The sequence below is a fragment of the Macaca thibetana genome, chromosome 9 (genome assembly GCF_024542745.1).
Source record: "Macaca thibetana thibetana isolate TM-01 chromosome 9, ASM2454274v1, whole genome shotgun sequence".
Taxonomy (NCBI): Eukaryota; Metazoa; Chordata; class Mammalia; order Primates; family Cercopithecidae; genus Macaca; species Macaca thibetana.
In genome coordinates, this window is record NC_065586.1 from 100,106,559 (window position 1) to 100,119,208 (window position 12,650).

General features: G+C 41.9%; 3 protein-coding genes across 4 annotated transcripts in view; all 3 read left to right on the forward strand.

Moving 5' to 3' along the window:
* The window catches only part of GSTO1 (glutathione S-transferase omega 1), a 584,823-nt gene that overhangs the window by 268,366 nt on the left and 303,807 nt on the right, over positions 1-12,650 (forward strand). The gene's annotated exons all lie outside the window — the stretch shown is intronic.
* Positions 1-12,650, forward strand: part of SFR1 (SWI5 dependent homologous recombination repair protein 1) — a 296,645-nt gene that overhangs the window by 125,961 nt on the left and 158,034 nt on the right. The gene's annotated exons all lie outside the window — the stretch shown is intronic.
* Positions 8,937-12,650, forward strand: part of SLK (STE20 like kinase) — a 59,543-nt gene continuing 55,829 nt past the window's right edge. For both annotated transcript variants that reach the window (XM_050804897.1, XM_050804898.1), the window contains exon 1: positions 8,937-9,704. In XM_050804897.1, coding sequence (XP_050660854.1) covers positions 9,555-9,704 — 150 coding nt within the window. In that variant the 5' untranslated portion in view covers positions 8,937-9,554. The remainder of the gene's footprint in view (positions 9,705-12,650) is intronic.

Here is a 12,650-nt window from a genome sequence, read left to right on the forward strand (position 1 = left end):
AATAACTACAGAAGGGTCATCTAAGCTTTTTAACTGTCATCAAAGCTTTGCAAATAGTTTTAAAAAATCTTGGGGCAAATTTAGGCTATTTTACTTTATTACCAGAATTAACTGTATAACATATGACTTTTCAAATTAAAACTAGCCTAATGCAAACTCTTTGCAATTTTAAGAATTAGAATTTCTATTACTGAATTACTGAAAAGTTCATTTGGTTTTCTTAAAGTCTGGCCATTGAACCCAAATCTCACAAGATGGCACTTTACAATACAGAGTCTGAGGTTAAAAATGTTTGAGAAACACTGGATACTCTCGTGCAGGAACATAAAACACATTAGCCCATTAAAAGTTCTGCAGTAAGGGAAACTTTTAAAACTTTAACCAAAAGTTTCCTGAAGTTATGTGGCTACAGTACACCTTCTTAAAGTAAAATTTTCATTTATTGAGCATTGTTCTAGTTATAGATTGCTGCTTACTAAACATTCCTAAAATTTAGTGACTTAAATAAACAGCAATTTTTTTTTTTAGTTCATGAATTGGCAATTTGGACAGGGCTCAGTTGTAACGCTTGTTTTTTCTCCACATGGTGTCAGCTCACGTAGCTTTACTCAGGGATGGATGACGAACTTCAGTATGGTTCACTCATGGCTGGCAAGTTGATATTGACTGTCAGCTGGGAGTTCAACCAGGACCGAGGGCACAGGACGGTCCATGCGGATGTCTCCATGGGTTGTTTGGGCTTCCTCAGGGCACAGTGGTGGGTTCTAAGAATGAGTGTCGCAAGTGATGGGAAGTTGAAACAGCTAATGTTTTAAGGCCTGGAAAACTGGCACAATATTACTTCTGTTGTATTATATTGGTTAAGCAGCCACAGATCCAAGATGCAAGAGGAAGGGACATTGACACCTAACTGTTAGTGGAAGGAGTTTCACAGAATGTAGGGGTTATATGTTAAAATCATACACACAGAGAAATGCACAGATTGTAAGTGTAGAAGCTTTTAACATAATAAACTCACCCATGCACTCAGTATCCAGAAGACCTCCTCTTATGTCTTCCTCCAGGCACCACCCCCTCACAGGTAAGCAACATCTTGACCTCTAATACCCAAGGTTAGCACAACCTCAGTTGGATAATTCTTTGTGCTGTCCTGCGCATTGCAGAATGTTTAGCAGCATCCCTGGCCTCTGCATCCCTGGCAGATACCGGCAGCATCCCCTCCCCTAGTTGTGACAAACAAAAATGTTTCCAGAAATTGCCAAATATTGCTGGATTAGAAAACAATATCTATTTGTCTAAATCCCACTTAGTCATTTAGATATAACTTCCAAGAGATTTTTTTGCCTGTTTTGATTTTGACTGATTCCTCAGTCCCTAGAATACTGCCTGACATATAGGAGAAAACTGATGACTATCTGTTGTACAAATGGAAGAATGAAAGATACCAATTCTAAACAGTTATTTAAAGAGTTAACACTAAAATATATACTTTTTTTGTTTTACTAAACCCTCAATCGAAAATCATTTGATTCATTTTTGTTAGAAATGATCATTTTATGACTTAACATTGATATAAAATACAAGAATATATTTGCCTCCAACAGGAATCTCTATTGGTTAATTTCCTCCTGTAGCAATATGAAATATGAGTCATGGAAATAGAAAAGATTAGGATTTACCAGACAAATAGGCAGTATCTCATGACAGTGTTAATAATGTAATAAGCCTCAGATTGTGGTTTGTAATGGTCATGGCAGCTTTGTGAAAAATGAATGCATAGTAACAAAAAGTTTTCATTAAAAACCTGGGAGAGGTACTAGTCCTGAAACGTTATGAGGGAGAAGGAGGAAACGTATAAGACATTTAATATTGACCATTCAAATACTTAAAGTTCAAAAGACGTTATGGAGCGTAGATTTTTAAACTGGAATTGGAGTACCACTTGTAAAAGAAGGACTCTATGTAGTTTCTATTTTCTAATTTCCCAAGATTTGGATGCATTAAGCCTTCTCATTGCACTGCCAAATGCTTATGATTCATTTTAGCGAAGTTACTAGGGATGAGGAGAAGGTGGGAGTATGTGTGTGTAACAGTTCTGCATGACGCAGAAAGAGAGATGAATTAGAAGGGAGGATATTTTTAGATTCCTTTTATGAAATAAAAAAGAGCTTAAATCAGGTGACTTGTTTACTTTTTCTTGTTTACAAAATAGGAAAAAGAGAGACCCAAAACCTGATTTGGAATTTTCTGAATGACACACAATTCTATTTCAGGAGAATAATTGTCATAATCACAGGTTAGTTACCTTCTTAAAATATCTAAAAAATTCCTTTCTAAAAATATAACACCACAAGGATAGAAAACTGTATTTATGCCACAGAATACTTGAACATCAAAGGAATTTGCTACTTCCATCTAATCTACACAATAGCATTTAAAGAACTAACTAGCAAATTGTCTAAATAAGGAAGGGGAAAGGAATTGACATGTAATTTCTTTCAGTAGGTGTAAAGTTTTATCATTTTCATTTATTCATTCAACAACAATGTGTGGAATAGGAAGACACTGGGCTAGATGCAGGAGGTACAAGAATGAGCATGACAGTCCCTGCCCTCAAAATGCTTTCAGTCTAGAAGGAGAAACATACACAGCCTCACATACATATGCAGATATATACACACTCACATACAAACACATTCACAATACCCATACACACATATATTCATACACATACACACGTTCACACAATATGTACATGCATGCTCACATATACATATGCCCTCTGTCCTATACACTCACACATGTACACACATATGTATTAACATATGAACACGCATATACATATATAACCACATATGCACACTCACATGCATATATACATACTTGGGAGTTGAGCTGACAAAGTGGAGACAGTGAGTATAATGTTTTCAATTTAGAGGAAGAAGAAAATCATAGCAGTGGCAACAATCCTGTGAGATGGCTATGGTAAAAGCTCAAGGAGGCTAAGGAGACCGTCTTAGTGGAGTTGCTAAATACTGGGGAGTTAGGTTTTCCGAGATCTGGATTCAAGTGCAAATCTGCCATTACTATCCGTGAGGCCATAACCAAGTTACATAACTCACTGCCTCAGTTTCCTCTCTTTTACATAGGGATTATCATAGTACCTACTTTATAGGGTTGCCATGAGGTTTAAATGAGATGATGCATGTAAACCACTAAGCACAATGTACTAAATTTCCATTTATTTATTTATTTATTTATTTATTTATTTAGAGATAGGTTCTCTGTGTTGTGCAAACTGGAGTACAGTGGTGCTATCATAGCCCACTGCAGCCTCAAACTCCTGGCCTCAGGCTCCCGAGTAGCTGGTGCATACCATCACACCCGGCTAATTTTATTTTTGTAGAGACAAGGTCTTGCCATATTGTCCAGGCTGGTCTTGAACTCCTGGCCTCAAATGATCCTCCTGCCTAGGCCACCCAAAGTGCTGGGATTACAGGTGTGAGCCGCCATGCCCAGTCTAAATTTCCAGTTTGCAATGATATCCTTATTATTACCAGAGAAGATTATTTACCAGGCAAATTGTGAAGATAGCATTCCTCTCACCAAGCTGTTTAGTGAGAACGTATTAAACTATTTTTAAGGCGAGTAGGCCAAAAAATTATGTATTAAATGAATTTATTTGCATACCAAAGTATAATCCAAAAAAATTTTTTAAAAATGAATACATGATCGCTGCTTCAACTTTACTTTTGAAGTTCTAAAAATTCAGGAACGCCAAATTATCATTTATAAATAACATAGACATCTACATGTCATGGCCTTCACTGGGAAAATCTGATCTGACTAAATGACATCACACCCAGTGTTACTAAGTAATTTCTGTGGCTATAACTTCATGGTGAAAATATATAAGCTATTATTAACCCTGTGATCATTTCATCAAACTATGTTAGACTAGCTCATGTCATTTGTAGAATACTGACAAACATTATTTGGTATTATTCGTTGATATCATGAAGCAATTCATAAAATAAGAAATAAAAGTGGCCAGTATACAAATGGAAAAGTATTACATCATTAATAATCAGATAATTCTAAATTAAGATAAGTTATTTTGGGGCTATTAGCTTGGTAAAGATTAATGGATAGGCCAGGCGCGGTGGCTCACGCCTATAATCCCAATTCTTTGGGAGGCTGAGGCAGGTGGATCACTTGAGGTCAGGAGTTTGAGACCAGCCTGGCCAACATAGTGAAACCCTGTCTCTATTGAAAATACAAAAAATTAGCCTGGTGTGGTGGCAGGCGCCTGTAATCCCAGCTGCTTGGGAGGCTGAGGCAGGGTAATCGCTTGAACCCAGGAGGCAGAGGTTGCAGTGAGCCAAGATCACGCCACTGCGCTCCAGCCTGGGCAACGGAGCGAGACTCCGTCTCAAAAAAAAAAAAAAAAAAGATGGATAATACCTTGTTGTTACTGAGGGTGTGATGAAATTTGACACTCTCATATGCCAACCTTTTTCTTTTTCTTTTTTTCTTTTTGAGACAGGGACTTGCTTTGTCACACAGGCTGGTGTGCAGTGGCACGATCATGTCTCACTGCAGCCTTGACCTCCTGGGCTCAAGTGATCCTCCCTCCTGTCTCAGTCTTCCATGTAGCTGGGACTACAGGTATGCACCACCATGGTTGGCTAATTTTTTTATTTTTTGTAGAAATGAGGGTCTCACTATGTTGCCCAGGCTGGTCTGGAACTCCTGGGCTCAAGCAAACCTGCTGGTTCAGTCTCCCAGAGTGCTGAGATTAGAGGCATGAGCCACCATATTTGGCCACCAACCTTTTTAGAGGCCAGTTAGGCAATACAGAGCAAAAAAAATTTTAATACAGTCTTTGACTCATCAATTCCACTTCTTGAATTGTGTCTTAAGGGAATATATCAAATACGCAAAGATGCTTGTATATGTATGCTTACTGTGGAACTGCGTATGATGACAAAAAAATTGGAAACTACTTAGATGCCTGCCATGCCTGTCAACAGAGAAATGCTTAAATAAATTACGGCATAGTTAGACACTAGAACTCTGTGCAGCTATTAAAAAAGGATTAGACAGATCTATCTGGGGCGGCTTGGAAAGATGTCAACGATCTGTGTTGGATGATGCCGGTTTTATATTTTAAAAAATATATGTGCGGCCGGGTGTGGTGGCTAACACCTGTAATCCCAGCACTTTGGGAGGCCTAGGCGGGCAGAACACTTGAGGTCAGGAGTTTAGGACCAGCCTGGCCAACATGGCAAAATCCTGTCTCTACTAAAAATACAAAAAATTAGCCAGGTGTGATGGTGTGCGCCTGTAATCCCAGCTACTCAAAAGGCTGAGGCAGGAGAATTGCTTGAACCTGGGTGGCAGAGGTTGCAGTGAGCCGAGATCGCACCACTGCACTCCAGCCTGGGCGACAGAGTGAAACTTCATCTCAAAAAAAAAATATATATATATATGTGTGTGTGTGTGTGTGTGTATGTGTGTATATATATAAATACACACATACACACACACACACAGAAAAAAAATATATATGCCTAACTTTTTCAAAGTAGTTTTATTGAGGTATAATTGACAAAGCATATAATTCACCCATTCTAAGTGTACAATCATCACCATAATCTAATTATAAACCCTTTTTTATTGTCCCCCCAAATTTTCTCATGCTCATAGGCTTAACTTTTTTTATTTGGCCATGTGTATTATTTTATTAAAAGGAGAAGCTTTTACAAGAGGCTCATTTCCATTTCTTTTTTTCATAATATATGAAAAAATTTATGAGAATATTTCTATTTCTTTCTTTCTCTCTCTCTTTTTTTTTTTTTTTTTTTTGAGACAGGGTCTAGCTCTGTTGCCCAGGTGAAGTGCAATGGCATGATCTCAGGTCACTGCAACCTCCACCTCCCAGGTTCAAGCGATTCTCCTGCCTCAGCCTCCTGAGTAGCTGGGATTACAGGCACACACCACCACGCCCGGCTAATTTTTGTGTTTTTGGTAGAGACTGGGTTTTGCCATATTGGCCATGCTCATCTCAAACTCCTGGCCTCAGGTGATCCACCCACCTTAGCCTCTCAAAGTGCTGGGATTACAGGTGTGAGCCCCCCTGCCCAGCCTATTTCTATTTCTTAATGGTGTTAGAACTTTATCTTTGCTTTGCTAGTGACTTTTTAAAAACCACTCATTGAATTATTATTGACATACAATATGCTGTTCATATTTAATGTATATAACTAGATGAGTTGGGTGATAACTGTATACCACTACTGTCTATACATAAACATATCCATCATCACAGGCTTAACTTTTAACAGTGGTTAGGTCGATGGTAACTATGAGTAGCGGGGAAGGAAGGAAGCCAGAATTATAGACAGTTTCCTAGTTTTTAATGTCTGTATTATTTGAATTATTTACAACAAAAATATACTATCTTTTATTTTTATTTTATTTTTTCTTTGAGATGAGTTCTCGCTTTGTTGCCCAGGCTGGGGTGCAGTGGCACAAACATGGCTCACTGCAGCCTCATCCTCTTGGGCCCAAGTGATCCTCCTGCCTCACCCTCCCCAGTAGCTGAGACCACAGGTAAGTGCCACCATGCCTAGCTAATTTTTTTGTTTTTAATTTTTGGTAGAGATGTGATCTTGCCATGTTGGCCAGTCTGGTCTCAAACTCCTGGGCTCAAGCAATCCTCCCACCTCAGCCTGGGATTACAGGTGTGAGCCACTCCACCCAGCCAAGAATATACTATCTTTTAATTGACAAAATCATAAAGTCTTTTCTATTTTGAAAAGAACAAAATAAGGAAACAGACATATACCCATTGACCAAAATCTACTTCTGGCAATTTATCCTAAGGAAATAATCAAGTATGTGGGAAAAGATTTGTGTACAAAGATATTTATCCATATTTTATTAAAAACAGAGAAATTATAATCTAAATATCTTATAATGGAAGAGAACAATTATTAATTGTATTGAAATATGCGAAGTGCAGGATGCAAACCTTTTTATGTAGCAAACCTCAACCATGTTGAAAAAAGTTAATGCACAGACAAAAAAATCCTGTTTTGAAATGTAAGTTCTTACCAACGGTCATGTCTGGATAGTAGAATTATAGTACTTTTAATTTTATTTTTTAAGCATTTCATTTTCTCCATAAATCATAATAATTAAAAATAATTATAGTGTTGTTTTCACAGGTCTATACATTTGTCAAAACATATAAAAGTGCACAGTTGCAGCAAACCACCATGGCACGTGTATACCTATGTAACAAACCTGCACGTTCTGCACATGCATCCCAGAACTTAAAGTATAATTAAAAAAAAAAAGCAAAAAAGTACTAGCAAAAAAAAAACAAATGCACACTTTAAATAGGTACAATTTATTGTATATTAATATATTGCAATAACACTTTACAAAACAGAAGGATCTCAAGGAATTGAATCATCTTAAGCGTCTTACTGGAAGGGGGGTTTTGCTATGCCATCTTGGGGCTGGAGGGCAAAATGACTGGGGGGGCGGACATTACATAAACAGCAATATATATACATTGTCTCTGCTCCAGATATCGCCATTCAATCATTCATTCATTCACCAGATCTGCCTTCCTATTATATGCCAGGAATGTTGCTGGGTACTTGTATATTGTGATGAACAACAAACATCTGGGTTGAAAGAGTTGCCTTGGAGGAGAAGGTAGGTCACCACCTGACGGATTCCAGCCAACGCCCACACTGCCTTACCAGAGAGTGCTGTCCAAGGGGGCTGGAGGCAGATCAGGAAGTGGGGGCCTTAGTTGAGGTGGAGTCACCAAGAGTGACACCAGGTTTACAGTTGTGGAGGTGGCCATAAGTTAGTTTTACCCTCAAGGGAGTGTCGCAGTCATCACTTGAGAAGTGGGGGCCGGGCGCAGTGGCTCATGCCTGTAATCCCAGCACTTTGGGAGGCCAAGGCGGGTGGATCATGAGGTCAGGAGATCGAGACCATCCTGGCTAACACAGTGAAACCCCGTCTCTACTAAAAATAGAAAAAAACTAGCCGGGCGTGGTGGCGGGCGCCTGTAGTCCCAGCCACTCCGGAGGCTGAGACAGGAGAACGGTGTGAAGCCCGGAGGCGGAGTTTGCAGTGAGCCGAGTTAGCCCCACTGCACTCCAGGCTGGGCAACAGAGCGAGACTCCGTCTCAAAAAGAAAGAAAAAGAAAAAAAGGAAAAAAAAAGTTGTGTTAAACAATTTTTAGGTATCTGTGTCTATCTTGCCTGCACACTTAAAACAACAAGAGTAAGAACTAAGATTGAGCGTTTGCGGGTGCAGGGGCCGCGCAAAAGGCTTCCATCCATTGCCTCATTCACAACCTTCTGGTAGGGACTATTAGGATCTTCATTTTACAGCGAGGAAACTGAGACTCGGAGAGGTTACCTGCCCAAGGTCACAGTTCTCTCTCTCCAAAGCTCAAGTTCACAACCACCACACAAACTCCCCTCTCATTGTACCTGGGGCCCATCTGAGAGCGGAAAAGTCCGCTTTCGGGTCCCAACCCTAATAGGTCGGCCTTTCACTCCACAGTTTTTCCCAGATCCAGAATGGAGGCAACATCCGCTAGCACAATCAACAGGGTCCTGCCCACGGGGGCCGCTCCACCAAGGTCGTGGACTGACAGGATTTGGGCCTTGGAGGGCAAATGAGAAACAATCGTCAGGGACCAAAGAGCAAATGCGTCCATCACACGAGGCCCCCGCACCCCAAGCCCGGTGCTCCGCTCACGCGAACCCTCGGGGACAGCCAGTCTGCGGGACCCAGCGCGCGTGCGCGGGGCCAGAGGGGACGCCCCAACGCGAGCGCGCGGTGAGCAGGGCGCGTGACCGGGCGGGCGCGCAGCCGGGAAAGCGCGCGGGCGCGCTACGGAGTCGGCGTCGGCGCGCGCTCCAGGCCGAGGCTGTGTGGGCTAGGGAGGGAGCCAGGCGGCGGAGGCGGCGGCGGCGCCCTAGACCCGAGGGGACGCGCGGGCCTTGCGCCGCGGGAGCGGACGGCGGCGGAGGAGACCCTAGGCTCGCAGCCCGAGGCGGGAGGGCTCGGCTCCTCGACTGCCCGCCTCCGAGGCCGCCGGCCGCTTCTCTTTCCCGGAGTAGCCGCCGCCCCTGGAGACTCGCCGTGACACGGGCCTAAGCCGCCGCCGCCGCCACGGGCGTCCTGACCGCTCGGACCCGTCGGACCAGGCCGAGTGGGAGCGAGCTTGCGGGCAGGTGCCGCTCCCGGAGGGTGGGCCGGAGGCGAGGTGCCCACCGCGCCGCTCGCGGGCCGGGCTTGGCGGAGGGGCCGCTCGCGCAGCACCCCCACCGCGGGCCGGAGCCCGGGTCGCCGCCCCGCCTTCTCCCGGGACCGCCCGGCCGGAGCTGCCGGGGCCGAGGGACGCCGCGCCCGCCGCCGCCAGCCGGGCTCGCGCGGGAGAGCAGGGAGGAGAAACTTTGCCTTTTATTGTTTTTAGTCCTTAAGTGCAAGGAACTCTGTGTTGGGAGGAAAAATGTCCTTTTTCAATTTCCGTAAGATCTTCAAGTTGGGGAGCGAGAAGAAGAAGAAGCAGTACGAACACGTGAAGAGGGACCTGAACCCCGAAGACTTTTGGGAGATTATAGGAGAATTGGGCGACGGAGCCTTTGGGAAGGTGTACAAGGTAAGAAGGAGAAAACGGGAAGTTGTACTGCGAAGATAAAACAGCCACTGCCCTGGAGTGGCGGGAGGACTTCTGCTCCCCTAGTCCCTTTCCTGTCTCTTGCTCCTTCTTTTGACTGTTACGGTTCGATGCAACTTTACTTGGCTGGTCATCCAAGGAGTAGGTAAGAAGTCGGGTTTACGGAACAAAATGGGGCCTGGATGGAGTTTAAAGAGCGATTGGAAAGGGAGACAGGGTTATAAAGTCTACTCTGTCGAACTTCAAAGGAAATGAGAGTGTTCCTTAATTTATAGGAGGGGTCTGGTTGTGCCCTTCAGGTATTTTAGAATGAGAAACTCATTGCACTTTGCAGTGGATTTGTCTACTGCCTGCATTCGCGTGCATGCTTGTAGTGTAACAGTTCCCTTTTTAGGGTCCAGGGTATTTTTCTGGTTGTATCTAGAGCTAATACAGAACTAGTTGGGATCAAAGTGATTGCTACTTGCGGTCTCTTCTTGAGTTGGTTGCTCTACAGCATACTATAAAATGGAATGGAATTTCTGACAAAATTTCCAAAAGAAGACCTTCATGTGGTACTAGTTTTAAATATATTTATAGTAAGCATTGACTAGAAGTATCAGCGCTTAAGAAATTAAAAACACACACGCATATATTTATTTCAATAGGAAGAAGCTTGGCGTTTCAACCTGAAGGCACTAATGTTAACTGTTTACTATCTCCTAGTAATATGGTCTCCTAGTAATAATATATCTCCTAGACATATGAATGATGTCATTGGAGTATTTTCATCCTGAAGGGCGAATTTTTTATGAGACAGCGTTTAGGGGAAGGACCCACAGGGTTGCCTAGAAGTGAAAACGTAAGAAAATAACTTACGTTTATACAGGGCTTTGAAGTTAAGTACTTTCAAATAATTTGGCCCCCATAAAAATCTTGTGAGGTAGGCAGGTCAGTATTAGTATCCACATTTCACAGATGAAGATATTGAAATTGTTCACAGCCACATGAGTCTCAGCCTAGACTTGAACTCAGGTCTTCTGAGCCCATATTTAGTATTGTTTTTTATTTTAACAGTCACTGGAAGAAATGAGAGCATTTTGCCCACTCCTTTTTTTTTTTTTCGCCCTTTGCCCAGGCTGGAGTGCAATAGCGCGATCTCAGCTCACTGCAACCTCCCCTTGCCGGGTTCAAGCGATTCTCCTGCCTCAGCCTCCGGAGTAGCTGGGTTTACAGGCATGTGCCACCACGCCCGGCTAATTTTTTATTTTTAGTACAAATAGAGTTTCTCTATGTTGGTCAGGCTGGTCTCGAACTCCTGACCTTAGGTGATCCGCCCGCCTCGGCCTCCCAAAGTGGTAGGATTACAGGCGGGAAGCCACCATCCCCGGCTGCCGGCTACTTTCTAAGCACCATTATACTTCTGCCTTTGCCCTGCCTCAAATGCATCATGTCAAAACCCCAGTCCTCATTCTTTATCCAGGCTGAAGTATCTGCTCCTGTCTGTGTGCTTTCAGAACACATTGTTCACATGGCTATTATAGCACTCGTCACTTATTACAGTTAATATGTTTATGTTTCTATAATAAAATTAAGGGCCAAAATTTTGATATGTATTTGGGTTCATCCACTGCCTTAGCATATAGTGATGTATCTGTTTACTTGTTGAAATGAAAGAATGTGTTTTATCTACATATGAATGCTATCGTGGAAGCTATCATATGCTGTGGAAGTTGGCAAAATAAGCTTTGTTATTTGTGTGGAGGGTAGAGTATGGGTTTCAGCAAGAGCTACATAAGATGCAAGGCTTCAGTGTAGTGGGAAGATCACTCCTAGGAATCTAGCGTTGTGTTTTAGTGCTGGCTGTCAGAAACCGGCTTTGTAATCCTGGACAAAACACATAACTTCTCTGGGCCTCCGTTTTCTTAGCCATAATACTGACTTTCTTAAGAGTTGAGATTCTTTCACCTATTAAAGTTCTGTGAGTATGTACTTAGCCTGGAAAGGCAAAAATAAATCCTCAAGGCACCTAGAATCTTGTAGTTAGAAGGTGGTAGGTGATTATGGGCAGTTTTCATGGTGTAAATATGTTTTATCGAATATAAACAGTTTAGTAGTAAGAGCACTGGCTCTGAAGTTGGAATATAACAGCTCTCTCACGCAATAGCAGCATATGACCTTGAACAAGTTTCTTATTTGTCCTATACCTAACTTTGCTCATCCGTAAGATATCCTCAGTGTGAGGATTAAAGAAGATAATAAATATAAGGCACATTGAAAGGGCTCAGTAAATGGTAGAAATTACATTTAGAGCTCATAGATGCAAAATATCGGGTGAGATAGGAAAAGGAACCAAGAAGATAATAAACCATTTTGTTGGTTTCTAATGGCATGGGCAGATTGTGTGGAGATACTAAAGCCCTGTGTTATTCTTTCACGACACTTTCTGCAAAATGTGATCTATCTTCCTATACTGAGACATTAATTGAAAATTTTCTGAAAGACAAGAGTCTTATTTCATGTAGTTATTTGAGCACTATAAAATCGTGTCAAGAAGAATTTCTGTGGTCTTGATGACTGTATTTTAGCATGATATTTGAAGAGCGTGGGCTGGCACTATTTTTTCTTTTTTCATTTCACTGCTGTCTGCTTCTAAGGAGTAGGGTGTGAGTTTTTAAAAAAATAAAATTTGAAATTAAAACTTATCTGACTTCTTATGGCCTCTTTTTTCTAAAAGTTTTTGTTTTTCAAGATTCCGTAGAAATTGAGGATTTATAAACTTCCTTATATTTGGGGGAAAAAGCTGTGGAACCTTAACATTGTACATAGTAGTATGTAGTAGAAAACTGTTTATAAACTTGATTCTATCATTTGCTTATGGAAATTGGTAACTTACAAAGATCATATTGTAAATAGAGATGAGGTTGAGTATCCCATTTCCCAAATGCT